The sequence below is a fragment of the Lepus europaeus genome, chromosome X (genome assembly GCF_033115175.1).
Source record: "Lepus europaeus isolate LE1 chromosome X, mLepTim1.pri, whole genome shotgun sequence".
Classification (NCBI taxonomy): domain Eukaryota; kingdom Metazoa; phylum Chordata; class Mammalia; order Lagomorpha; family Leporidae; genus Lepus; species Lepus europaeus.
Window position 1 is genome coordinate 18,084,657 of NC_084850.1, and position 13,609 is coordinate 18,098,265.

The 13,609-nt window shown below is 46.3% G+C and overlaps 1 protein-coding gene across 2 annotated transcripts; it reads right to left on the bottom strand.

The window, feature by feature from the left end:
- Nucleotides 1-2,911: 2,911 nt before the first annotated feature.
- Nucleotides 2,912-13,302, bottom strand: ZIC3 (Zic family member 3). 2 transcript variants are annotated; one of them, XM_062184083.1, is made up of 3 exons: nt 12,243-13,302; nt 10,944-11,107; nt 2,912-3,061 (listed from the first exon to the last, which is right to left on the bottom strand). In XM_062184083.1, exons 1-3 carry the CDS (start codon nt 13,300-13,302, stop codon nt 2,912-2,914), a joined length of 1,374 nt encoding a protein of 457 aa, XP_062040067.1. The 2 variants fall into 2 exon arrangements, with proteins under 2 accessions (XP_062040067.1, XP_062040065.1); XM_062184081.1 differs by lacking the exon at nt 2,912-3,061 and adding an exon at nt 9,964-10,143.
- Between the last annotated feature and the right edge of the window lie 307 nt (nt 13,303-13,609).

Genomic DNA, 13,609 nt, shown 5'->3' on the forward strand with positions numbered 1-13,609 from the left:
ACATCTAAGAGGATGTTCTCCTGCCTAATGTTCTATGAGAAGAGGCTGCACAGATTAACCTTGACACTTTGGATCCTAGTGTGATCTCACCTATTATAGGACCTGTAGGACCTGGTCATGAGAGATCCTACAGCACTGCACAAGACAGACATCTATTTTGCAAATGGACACATAGTATTACCTGGCTATTACTAGATAACAGTCAACTAAGGCTCCAAATAAGTTTTACAGAGCTGACTCCTTCCCCCCATGAAATGTACAGGGTAAATAGTAAAGGGTCACAAAGAAAGATAAAACAGAGGTTAGAACCTAAGGAAGAAAGAAATAATGAAAACTGCCTCAGGTCTACAAAGAAAAACCATTATTACCATCCAGCCTTGCTGGGAAGCCTCAGGTCCCCAAAATCAGTGGAAAGAAAAGAAAGGTTTCCCACTCAACTCCTCTGGGAAGAGCTGTGTGTTGGTGTTTTCGTTTTCTTTTTCTGCATAAGAGATCATGCCTTTCTGTGGAGGCTCAATTTTATTCATACAACATAATTAAGGTATTTGTTAATACATAAATAAAACCAATAATATGGCTTTAAAGTAATAAGGCTGGTGGTTGTTGCTCGTTTTGCCGTTCTAAGTCTTAAGTGAAGCCCTCACCTAGGGAATAAACTTATTCTAAGGTTGCTGATATTGGTCAAAACATTTTGGGACTGCTCTTTGGGAACTGCTTTCAAGGTTAGTCTTCAGAATCCACAATAAAATCAGTCTCATTACTCTATAGTCACACCCGCATAATACTAACATAAATATAGGAGGGGAAAACTGAATAATTTAAGACATAAGATTTAATCTTTTCGTTACATGCGAATATCAATTTGAAACTGTCAAATTGTCATTGAATTCTAATATAAGCATCAAGCTGTTGACTAAAGTAAAAAAAAAATTTATCCAATTAAAACATTAAATTATCTTGTTTACAGATTTTAAGCACACACTTATTTTTATCTAAGAAGTGTATACATTGGAAGATAACAAACAACAGGCATTTAATAACGTTTTAATTTTATGTGTTTAAATATTCATAGCTAAGTTCATAAACCCAAATGCCTGACTAGTGATAATGCTTATGAAATGCAGTATTTCTTACATGCCCAAAATCTCCATCTAGTCTCTGAAAACTGTTAATGTGCACCCCAGTACAAACCACTGTATGTTTCCAGAGAAATATTTCATGTTAAAAGTGGGAAACTACCCAAAAGCAACAAAATAATACCTGCCTGCAAGGCAGAAAGAAGGGAATTAACATTTGTTTAAGGACTGCTCTGTGACAGATTCTTTATGGGCATTTTCTTGTTTAGTCCCTGGAACAACTCTAGGAGGTATTATTATCACTGTGAGGCTGGCTCACACACAACTTTGTAGCTTACCTTTCCAAAGGCTTTTTTCAACAATCCTATTATAATACTCCACTGCTCCTCTAAAAGAACACAGTTCTTGTTCTTCAAAATAAAAACAAAACACAAAAATTCTACCAACATTGCTATGGGGGATACAAAAATATCAAGTCTCAGGGAGCTGAGAATCAAAGAATCATAGTCTTCCGTGACAGGCCCATTCTCCTATTTTTGATGTAAATGAACAGCAGGAATCAGGGGGAGATGAGCTCTCCTCCCACTACCGAGGAATTATAATATCATCAGTCTACTTACCAGAAATTTTAATAACACTAGATCTAAAGAACCAATAGTGATGTATTCTATTCAAGCTGCAATTTCACAATACTTCACCATGGCATAATCATGCCAAATAAATAGAAGGATGGCCAGCCACTTACAGATTACACTAGATTACAGATGTTAAATTTAAAATGAGAAATCAAGTACTTTAGTTGCGAGAATTTCTGCAAAGTGTCTTCATTTTCTCTAACACTACAATTAATTAATGACAACTTGCGTTTTTAACAACATCTATATTTCATGATGCTAGAAATGTTTTAATCAATGGTTGCGAAGATGTCTGCCCCAAAGACTTCAGGCTTCTGAACAATACACATGGATTGTGGTATCATGCAATGTTGCAGTGTCCCCTATCTGGATGCCACAGAGTTCCTCTTTGCACCTTTTGGTTATCTTCAGCTTTGTCTTTCCCATTTTTTCTCAACCAAATAGTGCCCTTCAAATGCTCCTTTTTTCTCTGTAAACTCCTACCTCCATTCCTTCCTTCTAATCACCCCTGATCAACCCTTGGCTCTGAATTCTTCCCCAGACCTCCCCAGCACCTGGCCCTGAGACCCTCCTGGAAAACATTGAGAGCTCAAAATAGTTGGTTGGCGTTTGTTCACTGTGGGTAGTACCCACCCCCGCCCTGACCACCACCAATTTTATTACTCAGTGAAAAAGCCCAGCTATGCCATGAAAAATGTGAGTCAAATATAAATTGTCCCAATTCAACAGGTTAATCTAGGTTATTTATGGGCTATAGTTGTTAGTATAATGAAACAATAATCACAAGACTAATTTAAATGGTTTTATTTAAGTCACACAACAATTGTAGGGATCCTGGGTACTGATACTTCAATATAAACATATGAAATTAACAAAACAAGCATCCATGTTTCTATTTTTAAATTCTTTAATTCTACATGTGCAATGCAGACACTGGAGAAAGATTTTCAATAAGGTCAACACGAGGCATAATGGGTTATGAATTAGGCCAGACTTCGCCTCCATCTTCCCATGTATAAATACTAAATTGGAGGGGAAACTTTTTGCTTTTTCATTTCACAAATGACTGCTCAACACAGAATGAAATACACCCAAAGAAGAAAATAGTCTTTTTATACCTAGGGAAGAAGCTACTACTCTTAAAATGATCACTTCAAGGTAACAGACATCCAAATTGATGTGGTTTTCTTTGAAACCTCATCAGTAAATCATTTCTTGCACAGTAGGTTCGGCATTAACCCTGCATTTAGGATAGGTAGTGTTATGGAGGGCAGGCTGCTGCATACCAACGTCAGTATCAAGTTCTTCATCAGGAATTAGAGACTGTCCCGGATACCAAGCAGGACAACACTGGCAAAAAAACAAAAAGTGAACTGCAGATAGGTCAAAATAGGCTACTTTTTTTTCTTAGAAAAATGTCACAAAATGTTACATGGCTAGGTTGCTTGAAAGGAAACATCACGGATTCACTTATTTTTAACACCTTAAATTCAAGTGGTTCTTCATACAGGTTATATTTTAATAAAGTACATTAGATAACATATACACCCTGCTGGAGAGATCAAACATAAACTTGCCATCTGGTGAAAGCTACTTTGATAGTTACTGGAAAGCTTACATTTCATTGTGTCCATCAGTAAACAGGTTGAATTCTCGTAAGATGAAAAATACACAAAACTGCTGGTTAGCTGGATGCTTCTTAAACGAAGACATTTTCTTTAGTTTTAACAGATTTTTTCTGCAATGAGTTTTCCCAATATTCAAAGTTACACTCCTACTAATAGTTGCTAGTAGCCAAAGGTCTCTGACCACCCCCATTCAAATGCTTTCTGGAAACTTAGTGTTTCTCAAGCTGTATATTTCAATAGTTATGATGGAAATCACAGCTCGGTGAGAAAAGTAGTGCCCTTTGAAATCATCATTCCAATAAATAGAAGAGCTCTACTAATTTATCATTTGCCCAGTTTTGGAGAAATTCCATTCACCCAATTCCTATGAAAATCAACCCGCTTTACCATATCAAATGGCCCAGAGCACCGCGGGTATCCAGGGGAAACACTTTGCCAATGCATTTTCATTTGATTTTGAAGTCAATGTAAGAGAAAGATTCTGAGTTCTATCATTCTTAAAGGGCCAAGCCCCGCTAAGTACTGGCTAGGACTTTTTTCAAATTAATGAACACCTCCACCCCCACTCCAGCCCCGCGCGCTTTTGGTACCAGGAGATTTAGGCAGGAAAACGCTCAAACCTCAGGGTTCAAACTACAACATGGAGAAAAAGAAAGTACACAACAGGCACCGTTTACTTCTTTTGATCTGTCCAAAGATGTCAATAGACTATTCCAGTGTGTGTGTGTGTGTGTGGGGGGGGGGGGGTTGTAGTGATTGGGCCTGGGAAGGAAACTTCACCCACAGGAAAAGAAAAAGAAAAATAGGTTTGGTGGCAATTTCAAAACAAGTTTCCAAACCGCTGCAGAGGCTCCAGCCCCTTTGACTTGCAGGAATCGCACATAAGAAAAGGACAGAAAATACTATGGGGCATGCTTATTTTAATTGCCCAGGGGTTTCCAATGCAAAGCGCGACAACTTAAATGCATAGTCCAAATTCTTGCTCCAAAGCCGTCTTCTTTGTGCACTGAAAAGGAGGAAAGACAACCCCATGAATTGTTCTCTGAAAATAAAGACACTGTTTTGCAGATTTCCCCCCATCAGGGCCAATCTTGCTAATGACCTGCCCACCCACCTGGGGCCCATCACAAGGTGGCCCTCAGGAACTGCCCCACACCTTCAGGAGCCCAAACGCTTGTCACTGGGCAACCCCAAGAGCGCCGCCTTGACTGTTGGTCTCCACCAAGAGGCAACCTGGAAGAGTTTGCGCTGCTGCTTTTCCTAGAGGGGCTGAGGGGTCAATAACGACACCTTTTCCTCTTACATTTTTCTCAGCCTAAGGAGAATCCGAAGAATTTTTCTGCGGAGAAAACACGAGCTCGAGATCTCAGAGCCCCCAGGGTTGTTTTCGTAAGCCGGTATCCAGGCAGTTAAGCAAAAACTGAACAAAAGTTTTCGGGATTGTGGCTTGCTTTCTTTCCCTTAACGCAAGTACAGCAGCTGTTGTGGCGTGCGTGCGCGCGCGCACTCATACACACACCCACACACCCACACAAGCTGAGTTTTCATACGCTCACGTTTAAATGAGATGTGCAGAAAACGGGGCCTGGGCGATGTGTAAGGCTTGAACTCGCAATGTCTGTTGACAGACCAGGACAATTTATTTAGAAATGGTGGTTAGTATTGCCCTCCTCACGGAGTCACCACTGCCCTGGGAAGAGAACACAGTGTCCTCCGTTGTGCATTTTTAGGGAGTCCAAGGTGCTGTGGAATCCCGACTGTGACACAATGCGCAAGAGCAGCCCCTATCCAAGAGCCAAGGAGAAATGCTTAAGTCGGGCAGGGAGAATGAGGCGGCCTTGGGCAGGTTTTCTGTTCAGGACTCCCGGGAACCGCAACCCCCATCGGGGAACGCCAACCTCCCAGCAGAGTGCACGGGAAGAACTTCGTCGCTTCTATCTCGGCACAGTTTTGCGTCGCACTGTCAGGAGCTGCCCTCCCGCACGAGGCGCCCAGAGCCGAGGAGCCAGGGAGTTTAAACCACACAACTGCTGGGCAGCCCGCGGTCGGCGCTTCACCGCGCTCTGCGGGGGGGTTCTCATCCGGCCGCCATGTTCGCGACTCGAGAGCCGCCCCAAAACCAATCCCCCTTTCTGCAGCCCTCTCATCTCCTCTCCCTCCCTCCCGGCTCAGCAGAGACCCGAGCGCCGCCAAGCCGCTTTCAACTCTACCCCCACCCCCTCGCCGCAAAATCCGACTCGACGGCTGCCGGCTGTGCGCCTGCGCACGGCGCGGCAGTGGGGGCGGGTGGGGGAGGCCTACGGGCCCCCAGCCGCGGCTTGAAAAGGCCGGAGCCACGGGGAGTGTAGGGGGGTTGGGGCCCGGGCCCGAGCCTCCTCTTTCCTCCCAGCGGGTCCCAGAGCAGGCCCTGGCCCGACTCTCACACGTGCGCGCTAAAAACCCACTTCAAAGTGGGCTCCCGGCGCAGGGGCGGCCTCATTCGGGCCGGAGCTCGGAGCCCTACGGAGGCCGCCAACCGGGAACACGGCCTCGTCGCCCCCTCCTCCTTAGGTGCTGCGAGGAGACCGCGAGGGCACGGCCACTGAGTGAGCACCAGGAGCCCCGAGCGGCCTTGGAGTGGACGAATAGCACCCTCCCTACGCCATCCTCCTCCCCCACACTCGCTGCTTTAGAAAAATGAATTGAACACAAAGTTTGTGGCCAGTGCTGCGCAGTGGCCTTCGAAGCTCACCATTGTTTGGGCTCGTATTGACCCCAGGTCCGGATTAGGCAGCGGCTGATTCCTGCTTTACAGCCCCGCCGGCCTAATGAGGCCGGGAGGCGATGGGGCGCGAAGCGTCCTCGGAGCCCGGGCGACCGCCGGCTTACGGCCGCCAAGGGCCCTGTAGGTGGAGGTCAAAGGGTCAGCGGGCAGAAACCGCGAGAGAATTGACCCTAGGAAATGAGGTCCCCTCCCCCTGGCCCGGGCCTCGGCCAGGACTTGAAGCAGCTTGGTGTGGACAGGGACCCTGGGCGCCCCGACCAGGGGCCAGGACAGTCCCGTGGGAGCCATGACTTCCGAGACGCCTGGCTAAAGCCCGACTGGAGAATTAGGCTTTGAGAGGCAGAGGCCCGTCAAGAGAAAACCACCCGAGGTGCCAGGAGGACGTCTTGCTCTAACTCTTGTGTTGAACAGGCCGCTAGACTTACTCTCGTTTGTGGGAGTGGAATTTCTTATAGGAGGGACAAGAAGGAGCCAGGATCGAAGCACCAGAGATCAGGCGGAGGGGGGGAGGAGGGGCGAATGAGTCCAGCAGACATCCAACTTTCTGGGGAGGCATTGTGAGCTCATTGGTCTCCACCCTCCCCGCCTTGCCCTGAGCAGCCCGGGTCCTGCTCTTGAACCTTCCAAACTGGAGGAAGGCCAGACTTGTCTTGCGTGGGAATGGCCGTGTTCCTCTTCCCCACCAAACAGTGGTTATCTTCCCGCGCTAAATTTTCCATTTCGGAAAAGCCAGTGGACTTTAAACAAAGCTTTTACCAAGTGCAACAAGGAAAATAACAAGTAGATTACCAAGAACCTAGCCTGAACTTCTGGCTTAAGCATTTATTATTTCTCTTTTGCATGTGTGTGTGTGTAGGGGAGACTAAGGTTATTGACTGAAAATTCAAGAATATAAATGTGTATTTGCAGAGCCAGATTATATTAAGAAAATCTATAAAAAAGAAAAAGTTTTCTACCCAAATGAGTAGTTTTCTTTGCCACAGAAGACAATGAAGAGGATAAAATTTTCAGATATGCCGCACCCAAATTAGAGCTAACCAGTGGAGGGGTAGAGCTTTTGTATCAATTGACATCTTCCACTCTTAGGTCATAAATAATACATTCCCCTAAAATTTTACAGTAGGATAATTTCAAAACCACTGAAAACAAAAACACAACTCTTCTTTATCCCCTAAGGAGATATTAAATTTGAGCAAAGCATGTTTCTAAGTGAATCTTGCACCCAATCCATCACTGTACTTCAAGGTTAGGTTACAAGGGACTGGGGGTACAAAGAAAATAGAAAAACTGGAAATTCCCTGCACATGTCAGAAGAAAACACTATTTAGACTTAAAAGTGGTACACATTTTGAGCCAGTCTTACGAGTATATGCTTTCTGAGAATTTTTTGAGCATTTAGAAGTGTCTCTAGTTTTAAGTGCAGGAAAAATCCCCACACAGAAATCTAGTACAGCACCCTCAATGTCAAGGTCAAGACTGGAATGTCTGGGTTGAGAGTGGTAGACTGACCAGGTTACCTGCTCAAAATCACACGTGTAGCCATCCCAATCTCTGTTCTTGGAATTCGGGTTTATATTGGTGGAGAAAAAAATGGAAAAGACTCCATTCTCCACTAACAAAAAAGTCACCTCCAAAGCAACTTGCAATTAGAAACTGTCAATAATTATCTGTTGACAAAGATCAACACATAACTTAAAATAGATCGGTTCAACTGTATCCAGGGAATCAAAGTTTCTTTTAATCATCAAAAGTTCTAAGCATTTCAATATTAGGTTGATTTATTTGAACATGGGGCACGAAATACAAAAATGTTATAACATAAATAAAATGTGCCAAGACTTTATTTCTTCAAAAGGAACAATAAACAAAGTTCTAGAATTGAAAATGATTATATATAATACCAAATTGACTGCCACCAAAAAACCTAGAGCACTGCCCCTTAAAGAGAAAGAGGTACTTAAGCCTATTCATCACATTTCTAAATACTTTACAATTCCTTATCTCCACTTTTCTGTCATTCATGCAGAGATTGGGCTCTCAAATAATAAACAGCACCCTAATAAAAAAAGTCTCATTACTCTACCCACTCCAACCCCCACAAATAGTAATCAGTTTCTTTTCCATATAACCACTGTAAAAGAACTGTTTGTCCAAAGGAGTTGCTTCACTGAAGATCAAATGGATTGTTAACATTTTATCACAAAGCAAACAACCATTTTTCATTGTTATTGATTTTAATGGAAACAATGCTCTTAATATCTTTGCCTACAAATCATGAACTTTAAAAATACATATTTTGCAAATGTTTTTCTTTCCACAGTATTTCAGAACTGTTGCAGTTATTACACCGCTATATAAATGTTATGAATAATTGTGGCAATTATGAATAGAACTATATACAGAAAACAAATCAGCCTTTGCCTTCCAAAATTTGAATGGACTATGGTTCTTTTAAGAAGCACTTTAAGCATAAGTACTGCTCAACTGGCCTTGCTCATTCACCACTGTTGCAGACATATGCTATCATTTGAAAATATATAGATAGCTAGACAGATTTGATAGGCAGATTAGATAAGTCATAGATACAAACATATATAGGTGTATGGGTGACCTCTAGATAGAATAGACAGACATGCATCCTGCCGCAATTTTCATTTTTATGTAAGGTAATAAAGAACTAAGGGACATAAAACTCGTTAGGTTACCTTATGTTTATATATGTAGGGCAGGGATGATTAAATCCAGCTTCTCACTCTTTGAAGTACAAGATTGAGATGTCATGGCCACTAACTGAATTGATCAGTAATATTTGATTTGCATGCCGAAAATCCAGGACAAACACATTTAAACTCGCAGTTAAACAACCATCTGAGCTAGAGATAAAGAAATGAGGGTCTTCCCAGATGGACACTGACACTGTAAGGAATCTATACTGTAATAGAAAAATAATTTAATAATTAAAAAAGAGATCTGCGTGAGTTATAAATACCAACAAACAAGATTCAATTTGCTCACGTCGCCTCTTTGTACAAGGAGGCTGTTACAAAACAAGAGAAAGGAGTCAGTGGTTCAAAAATTGTAAATTGTGTTCCTTTTTCAAAACAATAAATTTTTAATGCTAAAGCAGTTATAATCAAAAGCTGTACAGAATTTGTTAGAAAACATTTATCCATAAATATTGTTCAGTTCCCGGCACTTGTAGCAATAATTAAATTACAAACGATAAATATGGCATCAATGGATATGTATTTACAAAAAAAAAGTTATTACAAAAGGCAATCGTATACTAAATGTCACAATCTGTGTAGAGTAACATCACATCCTCAGCCTGAAAAAATACTGAACAACAGTTTCGACCCCATTAGACAAAAATACATTCACAAGTGTAATGCTTTGAGGAAAAGTTCAAGACATAACAGGACTTTGGCACGGTTTAAGACTGTGAGAGTTTAAACAATCACCACTAAGGCGAAGAATTTCCATCAGTGTAACATCACCACCACCATCAAGCCTTCTATAACTTCCTCTCAAGAAACAGGACAAGTGTTAAAATGAATTGAAGGAGTTTAGGAATGGGATGCGCAGAAAGCAAGAGGAAGGGGAAGAAAAAGCAGTGACAAGATTCTGTAAAAAAAAAAAAAATCCTTCAAATGCCAAAACATTTTCTGATCCTGAGAAAAGGGCACAGCTACTTTTGGATTTTGCCCAAAACCTTCCTGGACAATTACAATTACCAAGATGTAGCCCTATATATGGTCTCTTGCATTAAAACTCCATTTCCATCTCATTGGTCTCAGTTTCCTTTTAAAAATGCATTTAGTCCGTTCTAAGGTTAACAGGGTTTGTGTTTGTGTTTGTCCTCAGACGTACCATTCGTTAAAATTGGGAGGAAGTCCAGGGTTGTGGCTGGTGCTAGTTTGAACTGCAGAAGGGGTTTTAGTGGTATCTTTACTGTTTGCAGAAGCTATAGCGGGTGGAGTGGAAGATTCATAGCCTGAACTGGCAGCAGGGGAGGAATCTGACCCTTGAGATTCATGAACCTAAAATTAACATGTATATATTATAATGAATATAATTCCAACTGGCAATGTACAAGCAAAAACAAGAGCACAATTCGAGCACTCTACGAGCAAGACCGCCCAGTGACCCACTTAAAAAGATGCGATGCGTTTTTTTAAAAAAATTTCCATATTAGCAATGTCTAGAAAACCCGGACACATTCGACAAAACCCAGTTTCGGTCCCAAGACTGGCAATATGGCAAAGGAATAAAGTACTCCGTTTTAGTCATGCCACTTTAAAAATGCTTTCTCCGCGGATAGAGCGGGATAAGCAGCTATTTTGTGGGGCTCTGTGAAATAGTCACTCCGGGCCCAGGTTTTGCCAAGCCAGTTTCGGCTTCGGAAAGCAGGTAGAGAGAAGGGTGGCACAGGGGGGCTGGGCGCTGCGGAAGTCTTAAGACAAACGTGCGGAATCAGAACGCGCTCCTCGGCCCTATTGTTTTATCAGAAGCCAGAGGGCGAACGAAGCATCCACCCTCGGGTTCAGTGCTGTCTGTTCCCACCGCGGGCTGAGCGTGGAAGCCTCAAGCCCAGGCGAACTCGGCTAGAGCTTCCTAGTAAACAACCGATTGTTCCCTGCGTCCCCACCTCCTCCTCCCAACTCTGTTCTCTCTCGCCCCACCCTCCGGGTTCCCAAAAATGGGTTCAAGGTGTCACCGCTGGAGCAAATCGGATTTAACGTGGAGGATAGAGGGTTGCCCGCGCGGGCGCTTCCGTTCCGCCGCCCGGTGTCGGGCCGAGTATTTACAAACCGCCGACCGCTAATAAAGAGGTAATTACCTTCATGTGTTTGCGCAGGGAGCTCGGGTGCGTGTAGGACTTGTCGCACACTTTGCAGATATAGGGCTTATCCGAAGTATGCACATGCATGTGCTTCTTGCGATCGCTGCTGTTGGCAAAGCGTCTGTCACAGCCTTCAAATTCACATTTGAACGGTTTTTCACCTGCAAAAGCAAAAACGCAAAGGGGAGGAAAATACAGTTAGGGCCAGGAGCTTCCCAGAGTGGAGCAGCGGGAGACTGGGCGCTCGGCGGTCTTCCCAGAGAGGGAGCGCCGGCTGGGGGCGGCTGCCGCATCTCTTTTCCCTGGAGAAAAATGGAGAGCGCTTGTTGAGTTCGCAGGGTTGGGGAGTGGTGGTCCGGGACGGGGGGGGGGGGGGGGTTGGGGGGGGCAGGGCCGGCCCCAAACCTGATCATCCCTTTGTTTCCTCAGGACTGCAAAGCGCCTCGCGCCTCCAAAGTTTCCCCAAAGTTGTGGTTCCTCCCCAGCCGGCCCGGGGATCCCACCGCGCGGGCCAGTTCTGCCGCCACCTCGGCGATGTAACCGAGCCAGGCGGGACAATGGGCCCGGGACGGGACATTCCTGATCAGCCCCTTTGTACCTTTTAATTTGCCTCTTTCAAATGCAGCGGTTTTGCTAAGGCCACTATTAAAAAGCCTAGATAGTCGCACTTAATGTTCGAAAAGAGAAAACCATATAAATCCAGGCGATCCAGACAGTTTTACAAAATGTTCTGAACAAACTACGAAACTGTGGTGCCTTTTCTATACTTTAGCTTTCCTCCCGGAACACTGAATTGAACCTGAAACTCCAAATAAAAATAGTTTGACAAAAGTATCAGTCATTTAATTAGGAGATGTGCCAATCAAGTGTAAAAAAGAGCGGAAGTAAGCGGAAAGTTAGTTTTCATTAGCATTTCTATGGTTGCCTTCCTCGAATGTGTGCCGAGAGCTAAGTCGCTTGTAAGCAATACGCTCTCAACACATTCGGAGTCCCTTCACAGTAACCTAGAAAGGGAGACAAAAAGAGGCGGCGCCAGTTTGTTCTTGGGCTCGAGAAGGTCCCAATTAGTTCCTGAGACCGCAGAGCCGTCTGCCCAGGAAGTTAGGACTGGGGAACAGCACTTCGGGGAGGGGAGGGCGAGAGGTTGGAAGGGCACTGACAGCGCTTCTTTTCCGATCGACCTCAGCGGGGCGCCGCCCCTCTTCTTGGCCACCACCCCTTCTCCCTCGCACTTCAAGTCCACTCCGTGGCCCGGCGCCCCTGATGAACTCCGCGCCCGACTGCCTTCCTCCTTACCTGTGTGGGTCCTCTTGTGGATCTTGAGGTTCTCAGAGCGGGCAAAGATCTTCCCGCAGCCCGGGAAAGGGCACGGGAAGGGCTTCTCGCCCGTGTGGACTCGGATATGGTTCACCAGTTTGTACTTCGCCTTAAAGGACTTGCCCTCGCGGGGGCACTCCTCCCAGTAGCAGACATGGTTGTTCTGCTCCGGGCCCCCCACATGCTCCATGGTGACATGCGTCACCAGCTCGTGCATGGTGCTGAAGGTCCGGTCACAGCTCTTCTTGGGTCGGCTCAGCTGAGCCTCGTCGATCCACTTGCACGACAGCTCCTGCTTGATGGGCTGCCGCATATAACGGAAGAAGGCGCCTGGCCCATGGTGGGCCGCCACGTTCACGCCCATGTTCATGTTCATGGGGCTGTAGTTCGGGAACTGCGCGCTGGCGGCGTACGGGTCCGCACGCGGGCTGGCCACCGGACGGTACGGGTCAGCACGGCCAAAGAGATCCCCGCGCAGCCCCAAATGGACCTGGTTGTTGTCCACGTGCCCCGTGGGCGACGGGTGCCCGGCGCCTTGCTCGTGCAGCCCGGGAAACAGCAAGTAGCCAGGGGGCTCAGGAATGCCAGCTGGAGCGTGTAGGCTGCTTGCCGAGCCAGCGAAGAGCCCGTGCTGCCCACCACCCGAGGCCGCCTCGCTAAGCCCAGAGCTGCGCTGGCGGAACAGAAAGTCGCGCGTGGAGTTGAAGGCGGCAGAGGCAGCGCCTCCGTAGCTGGGCACCTGGCTGGCGTGGTGATGATGGTGATGGTGGTGGTGGTGGTGGCCGAGGGCGTTGGCATAGCCTGAACCCTGCGGCGTGAACGCCGAGCTCTGGCCCGAAGAGAGATCGTGAGCCGCTGCCGGGCTCAGCTTGAAGGCAGCTGCGGCAGCAGCGGCGGCCGCTGCGTGGGTTGAGTCCCCGAAGGGATTCAGTCCCATGCCGGCCGACTCACGGTTGGGCATCTCGTGGTGGCGCGGCGCACCGAAGCTGCCCACTCCTAGCCCGGGGAACTGCGGGCCTCCGTCCAGCAGCATCGTCATGGGTGGGGCGTTCTGGGCACTGGCGATCCGGCTGAAGTGACCGAGGGTGCCGGCGAAGCTCTCCGAAGTGCCGTAGTAGGAGAGGGGTGGCGGCCGTTGGACGCTGCCGACAGAACCCCAAGGCGCTACCAGGGGCTGCAACTTTCCGTAGCCGCAAGAGTCTCCTGCAGAGGGATAGGAGGGAGGAGGGGAAGAAGAAGGAGCGGGTGGGGTGGGGGGGAAAGAGGGGGGAAGGAGGAGAGAGCAGAAGGGAGGAGAAAAGACTCTGGGACTAGATCTGGTTTAACAAACTAGCAGGAGCGCACAA

Bases quoted from the DNA above. Each gene is read 5' to 3' on its own strand.
- ZIC3 (XM_062184081.1), bottom strand. From the start codon at position 13,302: ATGACGATGCTGCTGGACGGAGGCCCGCAGTTCCCCGGGCTAGGAGTG. The intron at 11,108-12,242 runs GTAAGGAGGAAG...TTGCTTTTGCAG, and splicing joins CCACAAGAGGACCCACACAG to GTGAAAAACCGTTCAAATGT. The intron at 10,144-10,943 runs GTAATTACCTCT...TGTTAATTTTAG, and splicing joins CCCTGCGCAAACACATGAAG to GTTCATGAATCTCAAGGGTC.